Source organism: Manacus candei, unplaced genomic scaffold, assembly GCF_025592945.1.
Source record: "Manacus candei isolate 608988 ecotype Guabito, Panama unplaced genomic scaffold, ASM2559294v1 h1tg000071l, whole genome shotgun sequence".
In the NCBI taxonomy this organism is placed as follows: Eukaryota; Metazoa; Chordata; class Aves; order Passeriformes; family Pipridae; genus Manacus; species Manacus candei.
The window spans coordinates 9152386-9170892 of NW_026138119.1; the positions used below are offsets into that span (position 1 = coordinate 9152386).

At 54.5% G+C, this 18507-nt stretch overlaps 1 protein-coding gene across 1 annotated transcript in view; it reads right to left on the reverse strand.

Moving 5' to 3' along the window:
• LOC127480227 (collagen alpha-1(I) chain-like) overlaps window positions 1–16537 on the reverse strand; it is an 84755-nt gene extending 68218 nt beyond the window's left edge. Inside the window, exon 1 of the mRNA XM_051808124.1 lies at window positions 16441–16537. Within this exon, the coding sequence (XP_051664084.1) occupies window positions 16441–16537 (97 nt within the window). The remainder of the gene's footprint in view (window positions 1–16440) is intronic.
• Between the last annotated feature and the right edge of the window lie 1970 nt (window positions 16538–18507).

An 18507-nucleotide genomic window follows, 5' to 3' on the forward strand; every position in this document is an offset into this window, starting at 1 on the left:
ACCTGGCTTTGCCTCTCAGTGCCAGTAAGAAGGAGAGTCACAACAAATGGCAGCTTAGGGGGGATTTTAGAGGGATCCTTCAAAGGGTCTGGGATTTTCAAGCTGCTGAGATGCCCATCCCTGGCAGCTGTGGAGGTCAAAGTCTTGGCCCATATGGACCAGCCTCTGAGGGAAAACTGGGAGCAGAGTGAGGAAGGTACTGTAGAAACAGGATATCCTGAGCTGGAAGGATCACAAGGACCATCCACTCCAACCCCTGACCCTGCACAGACACCCCAACAATCCCACCCTGGCTCTCAGAGCATTGTCCAAACCCTCCTGGAGCTCTGGCAGCCTTGGGGCTGTGCCCACTGCCCTGGGGAGCCTGGTCAGTGCCAACCACCCTCTGGGGGAAGAACCTTTTCCTGAGATCCAACCTGACCCTGCCCTGACACAGCTCCAGCCATTCCCTGGGTCCTGTCCCTGCTCACAGAGGTAGGGAGGGAATGGGGGTGGTCAGGGCACTCTGCTGCCCCCCTGGACACTGGCACATCCTCCAGCACTGTGTGGAGGAGCTGGGGTGGAGGGCAGCTCCAGGCACCCCTGAGGGACCAGCAAACCCCTGTGCCAGGGAGGGTCAGTGTCAACATCCAGCATCCACAGCTGACTTGGGAAAGGCACCCCCTGCTTCCCAACCCTGCTCTCCACCCTTTTCCTTCCCAGGCACGTGCCAGGGAAGCCCAGCCCTGCCCAGCACAGATATGCAGCACGAGCAGCCAAGGCATCCAAAACGGGGCCTTTGCAGCGAGCACGGCCCCAGGGGAGCAGAGGATTGAAGAATCTGGGAACCCACCAGACCTAAATCCCCAAAAACCTTCTGCACATCCCACTTGGGAGCTCCACAGACACGGACAACCCCCTGCTATGGCACAGCTCTCCCAGAAATACCCCAAATAAGGAGCAACCCTACAGAGCTCCCCCGCTCTCCGTGTGCTGCAGACTCTGAGGGATGGCTGCTCCCCACACCTGCATCTCCTGAGGGCACAGAACATTGTTTTCCTGTCTAATTCCAGCAATTCCAGCTAGATTTATTCCTCAGCAGCCTGCAGCCTGCAGAGCTCTCACAGGGCTCCTCCAAACCCACCGGGGTGAGTTTGTTTTCCACTCATCAGATTAAATGTCCCCGAGATTGCTGCACAGCCTCTCCCGCTGGGCTGGAGCAGTGTTTCCAGCCTTTGCAGCACACTCCAGTGCTCCAGGAGCAGCAGGAATACATGAAGAAGTGATTTTCCTTCTTTTTTTTTTCCCCCCTCTAGTTTGGAAGTGAAGCAAACAAAAAAACAATCAGGTAAAAAGCGGATTTGGCTGGAAGTGCTGCACCATTCCCATCGAACCTCCAGCAAAATAAACACTCCAAGGAATCAGCTCAACCCTAAGCACTTCATTATATTAGTTCACTATAAAATGTTATATTAATTCACTATAAAATCTGAAAAACTAATGGTCAAATCACAGACCTACAAAGCCATGGAGCTGTTCCCTCCCCACCACAGCCCAGGGACCAGGATTCTGACCTAAGGTCAAACACCTCTTCTCCTTAAAATATTTGATTCCTATAGTTCAAGAGCTTGCCCAAATGTCATGTCACCACTGCCTTGAGGGACTGTGAGACAGAATATTCACCTGCAGCTCCATGGGGGGATGGAGTTGGTGCCTACAAGGGCTGGGATGTCACTGCAGAAGGGGTTGGCCGGTGCTGGGCAGCTCCATGGATGCCAGTCCCCCCTGGAGAATCATGGAAACATTTAGGTTGGAAAAGACTTCTAAGATCATCAAGTTCAACCATTCCCCAGCACTGCCAAGGGCAGCACTGACCCATCTCCCCAAGTGCCACATCTACATGGCTTTTAAATCCCCCTGGGGATGGTGAGTCCACCACTGCCCTGGGCAGCTGTGCCAGTGCCTGACCACCCCTTCAGTGAGGCCCTGGCACAGGTTGCCCAGAGAAGCTGTGGCTGCCCCACCCCTGCAAGTGTCCAAGGCCAGGTTGGAGCAACCTGGGCTAGTGGGAGGTGTCCCTGCCCGTGGCAGGGGGTGGCACTGGATGGGCTTTAAGGTCCCTTCCAACCCAAACCATGAAAAAGTGGCTCCCTTGGGACAACTTAGTCCAGACCCTCCCAAGCTGCAGCAGAGACACTTTCACAACATGCTCCTGCAAACTCTTTCTGAAGAGGGAAAATAAACTCAGCAAATAAAAAAAAAACCAAACCCAACACACAAGTGATTTTCTTTAGGCTCAGGAAGTCATTCCAGGGGGAACATCCCAACCATCACACTCACTGTGCAGTTCTTACTCTGCAGAGCAGTCCTGGGCTGCACAAAAGGGCACCTCTGTTTTGGGGACAAGCCAAAGGAAGTTCTCTGGAGGACATCTGGTGTCCTCCAACATGGACAGTATCCTGTGCACTGAACATCCAGGACCAGTCCAAGGTAAAAACCACAGAGCCCATCGAGAGTCTTGGACCTGCTGCTTTCAAGATCTGCTTTTGCAGACAAAGACTTAATGCTCCAGCTGCTGGACTCATTAACAGCCTGAACCTCCCCTTAATTAAACTTCCTGAGCCTCACAGCTACAGAGAAAAGCTTGGGAAACCTGATTGCTCGTGGTCCAAGCACAAAAAGCTGAATGCAAAGGCTCAGAGATGATTTTTAGTCAGCCTTTCAAAACTTCATTATTTTTCTCCCCTTTTTTTTCAAGCCAGGAGTTTATTATCCCGTCCAGAAAACCATCCAGCCCATCTCCAGGCTCAGGATTGTCCATCCACCACATCCCAGCCCTGATGGAAGCTTCCATTTAACCAGAACTGGAGATGCAAGATCAGGGCAACCACATCTGCAGTGAACCACCCTAGAGAGAAACACATCTCCTTCCTCCACAGGGCCACCTCCAGAGAGAGGTTCTGGTGAGGAACAGCCCCGGGGAGACCCCCCCCAGCTGGCAGGAATTGCTGAGATCCTGATCCAACCTTCCCAAAGCTCCCACCTGCCCCTTGTCCTTGGCCACAGGAAACATCTCAGGGACCTCCTGGCTCTCTGGATGGCTGAAACAACCCCACAGAAGAGGGGGAACCTCTTTGCCCCTTCCCCCTGCACTGGGAGGAGAGGAGCACACCCTGGCCAGGGAATGAGACATCTGGGTGCCTTCGTGTTGGTCTGAAGCTCATCCCACGTGACATCACGGCTGCTGGAGGCCTCAGGAAGGGATGAACCAGAACTAGATGGTTTCCTCTTCAAATTGGCCCCCAGAAAGCGCTCCTGTTGAGCTCCTGGGCCAGGAGTGCACAGGAACCAGGAGGAGATCCTGCCCACTCTTCCCAGGTTGGAGTCATCCCAGATCACTCCTTGCCCTGTGACGGCCGAACTTCCAACCCCCAAACCCTTTCCCTGGAGGAAACATTCCCTGAGCAGTGGGGAAGGAGGAGGGATGCTGGGGTCACCCCTCTGGTTGGGGATCACTTTTAGAGGCAGGGTCTGCCCACCTGCAGCCACCACACCGGGGGCAAACACATCCCACAGGGGTGAGTGTGGGACACAGGATCCCGGAGTCACCCCTGCAGCTCCAGCAGCACGTGCCTGCCAGATGCTCCAGGTTTTGGGAGGAGGGGAGGAGAAGTTCAGAGGTCAAGGTCACCAGTGATGCCTGGCTCTGTGCTTGGAGCAGGGGCCATGCAGGGGGAGGGGGGGGGGGGAGGAAATACCAGCCCGTGAGTGTAAAACCATCCCGGGTGGATTCCCAGTCACGTCCGCACATGTTTGGCTCAGGAGAGGCAGGAAGCTGCGAGGCACGGGGGTCTTTGGGCTGGAAGGAAGGGCTGGGGGAAGGCAGAGCAGCCCCCCATGCTGGGACAGCCTGGGATTCTCCTTCCTGCATCACTTTAAAGCCTTGGATTGCTGCAGCTGCCCAGCTCAGGATCAGCGTTCCCCCTTTCCTCCTTCCCGAAATGCTGGGTGGGGAGTTGCAGTTCCCACACTGACAAGGCTTGGAGCTCCCTCCCTGCCCTGGGACCTCCTGGAGTGTGTCAGCCCTGTCTCCTTTGCCAGTCTGAGTATCAGTTGGCTCCTCTGTCCTTGACAGGGGAAAGCTGCAGCCTCTGACGTAAGCCCAGACACTCCTGCCCAAGGCTGGAGACCAAGTTAAACAAAACCAGACTGCACAAACCAGAAACAAGAGCCCAGACACAAAGGAACAGCTTTGGAAGTGCCCCTCCTGCTTCCACAAACAGTCACCCTGAGCTGCCATCTCCAGGTGGCCCTTTCATAGGCCTGGATCAGGATGGATCTTCTCCAGCGTCTCCAGAAGTCTCTTCCCAGGGGAATTATCCTGTGACAATCTCTCTGACACACCTCCTGCACCTCCTGCCACACCTCCTGCACCTCCTGCCAGTGCAGGTGATGTTGAACAGACCTGCAGTATCTCAACAGTCAGAAAATCTGATTTCTCAGCAGCCCAGCTCTTCCAGAGAGCAGTGAGGAACCACACCAGTAACACCAGTTTAGTGCTCCTGGAGCACAGCCACGCCCTGCCTGCCAAGAACCACTGACCACCTTGTGTATTTTAGAGAGAAAAAATACAAAATCTAAATCATTAAACCACAAGAACCAAAAATATGACATCCAAGCCCTACCTCCTATAAGCAAGTGTGCCTGGGACAAAGAGTGAGGCACAGCATTGCTGCTGCTTTCAGTTAATTTTGGGTCACTTTTGCTCAATCAGCATCCAAAAAAAGGTAACAAACTGGTCACTGGGTGTGGGATCTGCTCCTTTTTATGCATTTTCAAGCCAGAAAAAACCCTCTCTGTGATCTGGCACAGGTTGCCCAGAGAAGCTGTGGCTGCCCCATCCCTGGAAGTGTCCAAGGCCAGGTTGGACAGGGCTTGGAACAACCTGAGCTGGTGGAAGGTGTCCCTGCCCATGGCAGGGGGTGGGACTGGATGAGTTTTAAGGTCTTTTCCAACCCAAACCAGTCTGGATTCTACGATTCTGTGGTCTGGTGTGCTACAGAGAATATGCCAAAGAAGATCTCCAGATTAATTCTTAATTTAAGACCAACAGTTGTGGCTGAATTTGGAAAAACATCTTTCCCTTTAGGGAAAACACCTCATCTGGATTTCGAGTCTTCCCAGCCACTGAAACTCAAAAAATATCCATACAACCAACATCTGGGGGGGTAGAGCTCATGGGGGAGGCTCCAGGGAAAACCAGCAGAGCTGGGGAAGAAAATTAACACCACTTCCACTGCAGAAGGTGTGGGGTTCCCAAAAGTCCACTCGTTTGGAGGGGAAAAGCAGGAGCCAGGCATTCTAAAATGAGCTGATTAGTATGGATTCAGAGAAGTGCCTCCCCTGAGCTCTGCTTCACAAGGAGCCACTAAAGAGGATTTTGCTCAAAGTGAGTTTAGAAGCTTAAAGGGCTTAACCTGTGAGAGGGGGGAGCAGCACAGGGCCTGCCAGGGGAGGGGAGGGGAGGGGAGGGAAGGTTTGGGAAGGTTTGGGAAGGGAAAGGAAGGGAAGGGAAGGTTTGGGAAGGGAAGGGAAGGTTTGGGAAGGTTTGGGAAGGTTTGGGAAGGTTTGGGAAGGGAAGGTTTCGGAAGGTTTGGGAAGGTTTGGGAAGGTTTGGGAAGGGAAGGTTTGGGAAGGGAAGGTTTGGGAAGGGAAGGTTTGGGAAGGTTTGGGAAGGTTTGGGAAGGGAAGGTTTGGGAAGGGAAGGTTTGGGAAGGGAAGGTTTGGGAAGGGAAGGGAAGGGAAGGGAAGGGAAGGGAAGGGAAGGGAAGGGAAGGGAAGGGAAGGGAAGGGAAGGGAAGGGAAGGGAAGGGAAGGGAAGGGAAGGGAAGGGAAGGGAAGGGAAGGGAAGGGAAGGGAAGGGAAGGGAAGGGAAGGGAAGGGAAGGGAAGGGAGCAAGCCCAGGAGTTGTTTAACAATCTGCTCACACAAAACTCGCTGCCAGAAAGCGAGCGCTGCCTTCCAAACCCCGGCGCATCGCTAATGACCTTCTAATGGCTCTCATTACAGAACATCTCACTCAGCCCCGTGACATCCCCCCTGCCAAAACAAAGCCCAGCATTTCCACAGGCAAAGCCCAGCTGCTTAATTGATCCATTCAAGGACTTCAAAAAACCATTAATAACGCAGCTCTGTCAAAGGAAAGGTTTCACTCCCGGGCACAGATGCCTTTGTTGGATGGCAACTCGTTTAACCTGCCTCTTTAATCAAGCATTTCCCACTCCCAGAGGAAGCTGCCGTGGAAAATGTGGCTTAGGAACAAAGGCTCAGCAGCAGGAAAGCAGGAAAAATAATAATAAAATGTATGTCTTTCACTCTGAACAGCCACAACCTGTCACATGTACTCGTAATGCTCAGTATAAACACACTTTATTGATAATAGAGGGATAGAAATCATGGAATGACAGACTGGTTTGGGTTGGAAGGGGCCTTAAAGATCATCCAGCTCCACCCCCTGCCATGGCAGGGACACCTTCCACTAGCCCAGGTTGCTCCAAGCCCTGTCCAACCTGGCCTTGGACACTTGCAGGGATGGGGCAGCCACAGCTTCTCTGGGCAACCTGGGCCAGTGTTTTATCACCCTCCTAATAAAAAGCTTCTTCCCAGTATCCCATCTAACCCTGCCCTCTGGCAGTGGGAAGCCATTCCACTCATCCTGTCCTTCCATTCCTTGTCCCCAGTCCCTCTCCAGCTCTCCTGGAGCCCCTGTGGGCACTGGAAGGGGCTCCAAGGTCTCCCCAAAGCCTTCCCTTCTCCAGGTGAACCCCCCCAGCTCTCCCATGCCCCCAGACACATCAGCTCTGAGTCCCACAGAGAGAATATCCCAATAAATTCTCCTTACTCCTCTCTGATTTTCACACCTGAGATTTGTTCAATCTCTTCTGATTTACACCTTCCAGGGACAAGTCCTGTCCCCCTCAGCTCCTGACCTGCAGCCCAGCAGTTTTCCCCAGCTGGTGGGATCTGCTCCAAGCCCTCCACCTCCTGCAGTTCTCCCCTGGAATCCAGAGCTCTCTGCTCAAACTGCAGTGGCACAAACCTGGCAGTGCCAGGGCTGGGAGAGAGGGAATGCTGAAGTGTCAGACAGAGCAAGCTGGCAAAATATCAGCCCTTCTTTCAAACATCATGTCTAGCAGGCTTAAAAATGAAAAAAAAAAAAACAGAAAGAGAGGAGCTGGTGGAACAGAACTGACTGCCTGGCTGTGTTTTGTCTTGCAGAGCCCAGCTCGGATCCCTGCAGGAGGAGGGAAGGTGTCTGCCTGGCATCCATCCCTGGAAACCACGGGCAGAGAAACAACCAAAAAACCCCAGGGCCAAAAATCAGGGAGCCACAGCCCTGCTCTGTGCCACAGCCACCCCATCCCAGTGCTGCCCAGCTTGTTCCCAGCTTCAGAGGGACACTTGGAAGGGATGTTCCATTTCCCAACATGAGGTTGGTTGTTGCACTGACATTTATGGAGCCCCTCAAAGGGAAGAGCTCTTGGGACCTGCTGGTCCTTGGCTCTTCCCCAGCCATGGGATCACAGAATCCCAGGATGGTTTGGGTTGGAAGGAACCCTAAACATGGTTTGGGTTGGAAGGAACCCTAAAGATGGTTTTGATTGGAAGGAACCTTAAAGATCATCCCATTCCAACCCTGTTCCATCCTCTCTCCAAGCCGGGCCTTTGGGTATCCAGCAACCAGACCTTTCCCCATCCCCAAAAAATTAAAATAACCAGGGATGCTGGGCTTATCCCATCCAAACCATCCAGTGTGGAAGATCCCAGGCCCTTCCCTGCTTTCCCCCCACCCTCTCCAGGTTTTCCCTGCCAGCTCTGGGGAGGAGCATCAGCTGCATCCTCCTCCCTGAACGTGTCATAGATGAGTTTGGGACTGAAGTGCTTTAAGATGCCTCTGCCATGTATTACCTCCCTCCTTCTCCTATTTCTCCATGTGCCCATGGACATATTTTATGCCTTATCTCAATGTCTCAACTTTAGGATACATCTGGGAGTGGGGAGGTGGATCCCTGGTAGTGCCAGTCAGGAGGGCAGGCAGCTTCCAACACATAAAAGTTAATCACCTTCCTACACTTTTTTTTTCCCCCTTTAAGAAAACAGAAACTGCTATTTGGATGATTTAAAAAGACCAAAAATAATTTTTAAAAAATGACTTCATTCAGACTGGTGAAAGCAACAAAAATCAAGTGTTTTTCCCTGGGCTAAATTGTTTGAGCTGTGCCCAATTTCCCTGCAGCAGGTTCAGAAGGGCATGAACTGAGGTCCCATCCCTAGTGCTGGGTTCCCACTGCCAAACAGAGCTCTCAAGAGAACATAAATGCAGATTATGGGGCTCCTTAGAGAAGGAAAAAAGGCTACATGGACACAGAGATTCCCACCACCCTGGGAATGGGCTGATCCTCCATGGGAATGGGATTCAACCTCACCCCACAACTCTGCTCTTGGCAGCAGCAGCTCCTGCCAACCCTTTTTATGGTGGCAGGAATGTTCCTGTGCCATTGAGGGGAAAATGTCCAGGCTCTGGGAAAAGCACCCACAGGAACTCCCCAAAGTGGGGCCAGGAAGCTGTGGGAGCTACACGAGCTCCAGGAGGTTTGGCCCTTCCCTACAGGGGATGTGCTGCCCACCCTCATCAAGGGGATGAGTTTAGATGGGATATTAGGAAGGAATTCCTCCCTGTGAGGGTGGTGAGGCCCTGGCACAGGTTGCCCAGAGAAGCTGTGGCTGCCCCATCCCTGGAAGTGTCCAAGGCCAGGTTGGACAGGGCTTGGAGCAACCTGGGCTAGTGATGCAAGAAGGAATTCTTTTGGGGAGAACAATCAGTCTCAGAACCTCCCCAGGGACAGGGTGGACTCCCCGTGGCTGGAGGTGTTCAGGACACAGTGGACAGGGTGCTGCACCATCTCCTCTGGGCTCCCTCACCCACAGAGCTTGGACCAGATGATCTCCTGAGGGTCCTCCCAACCTGGGTCGTCCCACGGCCCTGGGATTTGGTTTGCTGGGGGTCAGGCTGCTGAGCACCCCGGGTTCCAACACCCTGCAGCCACCCAGAGAGCCATCCTGGCACCTCAGGTGTCCCTGCCCCCTCCAGGCACCAGGGGCAGGGAGAAGAGGGGAGAGGAAATCAGGGAGAAGAAATCCAACCCAGCCCAACCAAGCCTGGCTCTCCTTCCCCTGGAGCCACTGCAGCTTCTGCACAGTCACCGTGGCCAAGCTGAGGAGACAAAGACACTTGTGGGCACAGGGGAGGGGCTGATGTGTCCTTCCATCCTGACACGTCCTTCTGGCCTGTTGTGTCCCTCTGTCCTGACAGATCTTTCTGGCCTGTTGTGTCACTCTGTCCCACTGCATCCGTTTGTCCCACTGCGTCCCTCCATCCTGCCATGTCCTTCCAGCCTGTTGTGTCCTTCCATCCTTCTGGTCTGTTGTGTCCTTCTGTCCTGCTGTGTCCTTCCATCTTGACATGTCCTTCTGTCCTGTTGTGTCCCTCTGCCCTCTTGTGACCCTCTGTCCTCCATCCTGACCCTTCCCTCTGTCCTGCTGCATCCCTCCATCCCACCTGTCCCTCCCCCCTGCCACCCACTCCCATCACCCCCCAGCACCCACAGCCGGGTCCCAGGGCACCCTGGTCCCCAGCAGCAGCAGGATGAGCTGGCTGTGACCTGAGGTGCCCTTTAACCCCCGCAGGAATTCCCCTGCCAGGAGGGACCCGGGCAGAGGCGAAGCTCCACGTGGGCAATTAGTGCTGCACTAATTACCGTCATCGTGGGCAGAGACCCGCCGTCAAGGTTGATGTGCCCTAAACAGAAGCTGATTTTTGTCACTGGAGGAGGGCGCTTAAGTCTTCAAGAGGTTTTTTTTTTCTTAATTGACGACCAGAAGAGAGCAAAGCTTTTCAGCCTCACGGGCTGAATGAAGCCCTTGCACAATGAAGGAACAGTGGGACAAGGAATCCCTCTGCCACCAGCTGGCAATCAGGAAGCACTTCCCTCTGCCAGAATCCCTGACTTATCCCAAAGGAAAGCAGAGCCCAGGGCAGCACCGGGTCCCACCATGCTGCTCCACCCCACGGAGCAGCCCCAGGGCCAGGGATGCTCAGCCTCCCCCTGAGCTCTCCCACACTCAGACTGATGGGAAGGAAGGGGACAGAGCCAGCCTGGCCAGCCTGGTTTGGCTAAAAATAGGGAGAAAAGCACAAAAAAAAATAAAAATCTTTCTATGGGAGGTAGGTTGGGTGAACATCCATCTGCTCTCTTTTTAGGGGAAGGAAATGAATTTTTAGGGGAAGGAATTTCTGTGCTTGCATCTGTCCCCCAACACACTGCCAGGGCCGACAGGCAGGAGCAGGGAGAGCTCCTTTGCCCCTTTGCCCACCTGCCTGGGCAAGAGCTGCAACAGCAGCAAACCTTTCCCAGTGTCAGAGCATCCCTGTGGAGGAGGAATCCTCCCTCCCTCCCTGTGGAGCCGAGCCCTGAGCCTGCACCCAGCCAGGGCCACCAGGGCTGAGCCCAGCACCCAAAAATCCATTGATATCCACCAAGGGCTCCCAATCTTTCCTTCCCAGACAAGCCCCAAACCAACCCCCTGAGGAGCAAACGACCCCATACCCCACAGTGTCCAGGAATGGGCTCCTCTCCTCGGAGCTGAGCCATTCCCAGCTCCTGCCAGTGCTCCCACAGCCAGCACCCCTTGCCCACACATGCAGTGCCACCCCCCTGGCCCTGCACTGACTGCAGGGCTGGGAGAGCCAAGATTCCTGGCATATATATATATATATATATATTTATATATATATCTCTCACACTCTGAACATACACAACGAGCTCCAGCTTCCTCAGCCGAGGGTGGAACGACGTTACGTCAGCCCCCACGGCCAGGACCTCAACCAGGAGCAGATGGTGGCTCCTCCTGCAAGAAATTAGGAGCTTTTTGGGAGCCTGCCCAAGGAAGGGGGTGTGGGCAGCCACTCCGAGCTGCTTCTCCCACCAAACCCTCTGTCTGCCCCTGGAATCTTCCACCTGGCTGGAGGCAAACCTAAAACAAGCCTGGCTTAGCTTGGGCTTGAGTGCTGGGAGCTGGAGGGTCCTGTCAGTGCTCCAGCAAGGGCAGGCTCTGCTTTAGGTCTAACAGCACATGCTCAGGGTGTTCATTTTTCCATGGGAAGGATGCTTGTATCCGCTGGCTCAGCTCCTGGTAAGCTGATCTGATCACAAACCTGCAGCATGTGGCTTATCCATTATGCTTCTCCTCTAGAAAATCTCCCCCTAAGGAACAGCACTTACTCACCCTTGAAAACCTTTCCCAGAATTTAAATGGGATGATTCCCACCTACTAACACAGAAAAAAATAGAGTGGAAGCAGCACTAGCATCCTTTTTGTGCTCAGTGGTGGCACAGAAGGGGATACGGGCTGGGAATGCTGGAGCTGCCTCAGGGCAGGATCCACACCTGGATCCAGAGGGAGAGGGAGGTTTTAGGAAATGAGGCCTGTGGAAAAGTTTAGAATTTTATAACTTGCTGAAAAAAAGGCAAAAGATTTTATAACTTGGTCTAATCTGGAAGGGTCTTGCTGAAAGAAGTGTAAGATTTTACAACTCGGTCTAATCTGGAAGGATCTCGTGGGGATGCTGCCAAAGTTCAGCTTCCAGAAATACCAATCTGTGCTGAAGACAAGGATCCTGGGGATCCTGGGAATGGCTGGGGATCCTGGGAATGGCTGGGGATCCTGGGAATGGCTGGGCAGTTTGGGCTGGAAGTTTTCACATAATTCAGTGTGGGACAGACGTGTAACAGAGAGACTGTTCAAGCCAAACAGCTCGAGTTTGGCAGAGTTAAACAGCACAGCAGAAGGCAGCTGGACATGGCACCCTGGAGTGGTGCCAGCTCTGGGTATGAATCAGTCCCACCAGTGTCCCTGTTCCCCAGTGTCCCCATTCCCCATGTCCCCATGTCCCCATCCCTTATGGCTTTACCATAAGTGTCATAAGTTTCTTCCCAAGGTGTCTCCCATCACCTTGGGAAGCAAATGAAAATGTCCCCCTCGTGCCACTCCTGAAGGCAGTGTCACCTCAGGGGCAGGGCCTTCTCCTCCAGAGGAAATTGGAGCCACTTCCAGGTTGGGTTCCCAAAGCACCCAAGCCAGAGGCACCCCCTGCCCCAGCTCAGTGCAAGGGGGGAAAACCCAAACAACCCCAAATTATCAAGTGTTTTCGTGCCTTTGTCTGAGGGAAAGAAGCAACTATTCCTGGACAAAAGGACTGGAGGATTTTAGGGTGGAAAAGGGCTCTTTTTCATCCAGCAGGTAAATGGATTCTCAGGAAATTCAGATTTCAGATAAAGGGGTTCTTCAAATGGAGCCGAAGCACAGCAAGCCCAGGTGGGCTCTTCCCCCCACCCTCTGGTGCCCAAATCCTTGGAGAGGAGCCCACAGAGGACCCTGGGGATAAAAGCTGCACTGTCAAAATACCCTCGTGGGGTCTCTCTGGGGTTCTCACAACTCCTGAGAGCCCCAAAAGTTCAGTCCCTCCTGCTCTGCCCTCCCAGGGCAGGCTCACAGATGCTCTGGGTGATGGGGGCAGAGGCAGCGACCCCTGCATTTGTGTCTCTTTAAATGCACAATTTAGGGTCTTGTCAGGGGGAAAAAATTAATAATCCCATATAACTGCCTGCCTGAGGACTCCACGACCCTCCAGAGGGGAGGGTCACATGGAGGTGACATGAGGAATCCATTTCTGGTATTTCTGGAGTTTTAAGAACCATGACTTGAAACTGGTTAAGGTTATCATCCTTTTGTGAAGCTTTACACAGGCACAGACATAAACATGATATATAAAAATATATATTTCTCTCTCTATAAAAATACATAATTTTATATAATATATATCATATATACTGTATACAATATATATTTATACATATATATAATATATATATTTTTATATATATAATTTGTATATATCTATACATATCATAATCTATATATTTAAACATATATATAATATATATATTTATATATAATTTGTATATATTTATACATATAATAATCTAATACTCTAATAGAATAGAATATATAGAATTATATAAAATATAGAATTATATATAATATATACTATAATATAAAATAATATATAATATATAAATATATATATTTATTTATATATAAGTATATAATTTATATATATAAGTATATATCAAACACATGCAACCAGACACCCACACACAGCACAAACACATCACAATTTACATCTAATTTTGCAAGTTTGCAGGAGCTTCAATGTAATTTCACCAGGTCCATGTAAACATCCTCGACAAAGGCACATGGATCCCAACCATCCCAGATTTGAGGGGCTTGGCTGCACAGCTCTGGATCCCACATTTCAGAGCACCAGGCCTCCAGCAGGATCATTTCCTGGAAGACCATTTTCACCCACCCTCAAGCAAGAAATGCCCATCTGCAGGAGCCCAGCGGTTCGTTTTCAGACGCGCCCCTTAATTAAGTAGATCCTAATTGGACGACTCTGAGCTTTAATTAACGGCAAATTGTTCCTGTGCTTTCATTTCTGGGTCCTGTTCCCAGGCAGGATTTTCCTGGGGTGGTTTGGGGAAGTTTTGTGTTTCGCAGGGCAGGGTTGCAGTTTTTATTTATGGCATTTCAGGAGGGAAAAGCAGCCCCAGAGCCACTGGATCGAGGAGTTTTCCCACTTTCTCCTCCTCCCCAAACGCAGCATCTCTGAGTGGGGGGTGAGCTCAGCAAAGCCCTGCAGACCCTCACGTTGTGCCCACTGGTGTTGGCACGTCTGGGCACGGAGGGCTTAGAGGGGGATGCTCAGAGGCAGCCCCAGAACACCCCAAATCCAGCAAAGATCTGCCAGTGCCACCCTTCCCTCCCCATCACGGACCCACAGCACTGCAGGGGCCTCACTAGGAACTGTTGCAGCTCCCAGAATAAAAAGAACAAGGGAAGACCACAAAGATGCTCCCAGGGCTGGAGCCCCTCTGCTCTGGAGCCAGGCTGGGAGAGCTGGGAGTGTTCACCTGGAGAAGGGAAGGCTCCAGGGAGAGCTGAGAGCCCCTTCCAGTGCCCAAAGGGGCTCCAGGAGAGCTGGAGAGGGACTGGGGACAAGGGATGGAGGGACAGGACAAGGGGGAATGGCTTCAAACTGCCAGAGGGCAGAGTTAGATGGGATATTGGGAAGGAATTCTTGGCTGTGAGGGTGGTGAGGCCCTGGCACAGGTTGCCCAGAGAAGTTGTGGCTGCCTGGATCCCTGGAAGTGTCCAAGGCCAGGTTGGATGGGGCTTGGAGCAACCTGGGCTAGTGGAAGGTGTCCCTGCCCATGGCAGGGGGTGGCACTGGATGAGCTTTAAGGTCCCTCCCAACCCAAACCAGTCTGGGATTCTATGAAATCACATAAAAGAGGTGCAAGTTCAAGAATTGCTCCCTTGAAAATCAACCTCTCCACCATCTCCAGGCCGACCTGCTGCTCCAGGTAACGTGGATTAGAGCTCAAGGGATGGATTTGCTCCAGTGCAAGCACTGTTTGCTCAGAGAGCATAGCTGTGCTCCAGGGGAACAGTGCTCCCAGGGGACAGGACACCAGGCATCCCCATTCCCAGCACACTGGAGTCTCTTCCCACCCATTTCTGGCACCCTGAGCCCTCCTGAGCCCCTCAGGGAGTGTCCTTTTGGTGGTGGCTACAAACACAACAAATGGCCTGAGCCCAGTTTCTCTCCCAGATGGATTAAACTCCTTCTTTTACAGCCCAAAGCCCCAGCTGGGCTCATGTACTCAGACTCTGACCTCTCCCAAGCACCATCCATGCAAACCACCCTCCCACCTGGACTCCAGGGAGGGGATGGTGCCACCTCCATGACAGGGATGCTTCAGGAATACCAAGTGCTGGCTGCCCAACCCAAGCAGAGAACCAAGGGGCATCAAGAAATATCCGTATCCTGCCTGAGCTGGAGTGAGGAAAGACAGGGATCCTTATTTCCTAATGAATCCACCTAAGAAATGGATCCTAATTTCCTCCCAGCCCAAAAGTGTCACAGCTGCCACAGGTCGTGTCCTCTTTGCGTGGAGCAAAGGGAATGTGGAACCTCAGCAAGGTCTCACCAGCTTTGAACACCAAGTCCCAGCTGCAGTGAGGAGCTGCTCTGCTCTGGCACTCCCTCCACACCTCAGGATTCCCCACTGGACTCGGGATCAGTGCACAAAGCCCCCAGCCAGCCCCGGGAGTGCCACAGGTCCCTGCTCTGGCTCAGGAAGCCAATCCCAGCTCCGAGGTCAGGAAGGCCAGCCAAGCTCTGCAGTGGCTGCCCCTCGCTCCCCATCCTGCTCCTCGAGGATATTTCTTGGATCTGTGCTACACAAGCTTTCCTTGGAGCAGAACTGCTCCATCAGTAGGGACTGGCTGGAGAGCAGGAGCCTCAGCACCAAAGAAGCGTCTTGTTTTAGGCCAAAGCCTGAGAAACCCGAACATTTGGAGGGCTCTGCCCCACGCACCAGTTGGATCTATGATAAAACCTGAAAACATTCCTGAGCTCAGGATCTTCCCCAGCCTGGGCAGCAGTGACCAAAGAGTAAATCCACACCCCTGGATGATGTTCAGTCAAATGTGAGGGTGGGGAGGCCCTGGCACAGGTTGCCCAGAGAAGCTGTGGCTGCCCCATCCCTGGAAGTGTCCAAGGCCAGGTTGGACGGGGCTTGGAGCAACCTGGGCTAGTGGAAGGTGTCCCTGCCCATGGCAGGGGGTGAGACTGGATGAGCTTTAAGGTCCCTTCCAATTCAAACCATTCCATGATTCCATGATTTTAGGCATCCAAGAAGCCACACACAAATCCCAGCAATCCCGGCACCCGCAGGGAGAGGGACCCAGCCCCGCTCCAGGGATGGCTGTGCCAGCGGGACTCTTGTGCCCCAGTGACACCCCCAAAGACAGTCCTACCCTGCTGCCTGCCCCCCCAGCACCCCCCAGCAGCCCCTCGCACTGGGGGAAGCCTTTCTGCCCCCAGGGCAGATGTGGGGTGGAGACCAGGGAAACCCTTTTGGGGTGCCCGTCTGCAAACACCTCCCACCGCGACGGTGGCGAGGCTGGGGAGGGAGCTGCCACGGTGTGAGGGCTGGGCAGGACCTGGGCTGGGTCACGTTTACCCCGTGGAATCTCAGGAAAGCCGGGAATCCCAGAGCACGGCCGGGATGCACCCCCAGCACCCCCATCCCCGGGAACCGCATCCCTGCAGAGCCGCGGCCACCGCCGAGGGGTCCCGGCCGCTCAGCCCCCTGTCCCCGCTCCCGGTGCCCGGGCTCTCGGTGCATCCCAGCGGGGATGGGATGTCCCCCCGGCCCGGGATGCCCCCGCAGCTCCCCGGACCCCCCCATCCCGTCCCGCCGCCGCTCGTACCTGTGTCCAACCCGGAGCCCGTCTCGGGGGGCTCCAGCCCCGCCGGGCACAGGGGCAGGGCACAGAGCAGCGCCAGCGCCAGCGCCCCGCCGAGCATCGTGCCCGGCCCCGGCCCCGCCGCATCCCCGCCCGGCTCCGCCGCCGCCGCCGGGGCAGGACGGCCCCGGCCCCCGCCCCCGCCCCCGCCCCGGCCCGCCCGCACCCCCCTCCTGCGGGGGGGACACGGGGGAACCCGGCCCACGACCCCCGGCACTCCGCCCCTGCCCCGCACGCAGCGCGGCACGGGGGGGACAGCCGGTCCTGCGCCCCCGGGAGCTCAGGGGTTAATGCCCCCCATCACCCACCCCCCAGAGTCAGATGGGCTTCCAAGGCCCCCCGGCGCTGCAGGGGTTAATGGCCCCCATCACCGACCCCTAAAATCAGACGCGGTTCCACCTCCCCTCCCCCGGCGCTGCGGCACTTAATGCCCCCCATCATCTTCCCCCCCAAAAACAGACGCGTTTTCAGGGCCCCCCGGCACTGCAGGGGTTAATGCCTCCCATCATCTTCCCCCCCAAAAACAGACGCGCTTCCAGGGCCCCCCGGCACTGCAGGGGTTAATGCCCCCCATCACCCACCTCCTCAAAATCAGACTCGCTTCCAGGGCCCCCTGGCGCTGCAGGGGTTAATGTCCAATATCATTCTCCTCACACCCCCAAAACAGACACGCTTCCAACACCCCCTGGCGCTCAGGGGTTAATGCCCCCCACCATCCCCCCATCATCCCCCCCACCCCAAAATCAGACGTGCTTCCAGCGCCCCCCGGGCGTTCATAGCCTGGGGTAGCACACAGACAGACTGACAGACAGACAGACAGACACCCCCCCCACACACACACACCGGATTGTGCGTCCCGCGGGTGCTGCAGGGGTTGGTGACACCCCCCAGCCTGCCCTCTCTAGCTAAAGGGGACATCCTGCACCCTCCCCAGGTAAAACTTGCTGTGAATGTTTCACAGGGGGTCTCCCCCCCCCCAAAAATGTGCCCCAACCCTGCTCCTGCAGGGGGACAGGACACAGCAGCTTCCCACTGGGGCATTTTGGGGTGAGTGAGACGACCCCAGTTCTCCAGTGAGAGCTGTACTGGGTATAACCCCCCCCTTTCTGCAGAGTCTGGGCCAGTTCACCCCCTTCCTGGGATTACTGGGGTACACCTGACCCAGCCCAGGTCCTGCCCAACCCTCACACCACGGCAGGGTCCCCCCCAGCTGTGCCACCATGGCAGACTGGCACCCCTAAAGTGAGTTTCCCTGCTCTCCACCCCACACCTGCACTGTGCCCTGCAGTGCCCCCGCTCTGTGCCCCACACTCAGCTCTCCAGTGCCACCAGTATCACTCCTGAGGCCACACTGCCTCCCACGTGTGACAAACCCCAGTGTCACAAAGCCACAGATGCCCTGTGGGGGTTTTGGCTCAGGCCCAAGGAGGAGCCAGGCTCACTCCCAACCCTCTCTGCACCGTCACCCAGAGAGCCCCAAAATATGGGAACCTTCAGCAAGGGGCAGCTGGACACCCCTGCCTTTGGGTGGGCATCCCTGGCAGAGAGCAGGAGATGCTCAGGTGCCCAGTGTGTCACCTGGGTGTCACTTTGATGACAGGCCACACCATGGCACTGGGAAATGAGGATTCTCTGAGATCCTCCCCTTAAATCCCGATTGCTGCTTGAGGCAGGAGCCAATTCAGGAGCAAAATGTGCCGCACTCACCCCTCTCTCCCCATTTCCAGGCCCTTCCCCTGTCACACACTGACTCAGCTTGTCAAGGAAATGAAGGTCAGAGACACTCCTGGAGTCTTTTGCTTTGCCATGGACTTTATTTGTCAAGAACATGTGACACGGGTTTGCCTTTCCTTTCTGAATCCCATTGATTCCCAAGCTGTGACCATCTGTCCCAGCAGCACATCCCCCATCCCATCCCTTGGCATCTCTGCTGTGGCACCTGGGGGCTCTGCCCTCAGCTCCGGGCACATCCCACCACCCCACTGCAGGAGGAGGTTGTTTGGGTGGATCACCTGCAGAACCAGGTCTTTT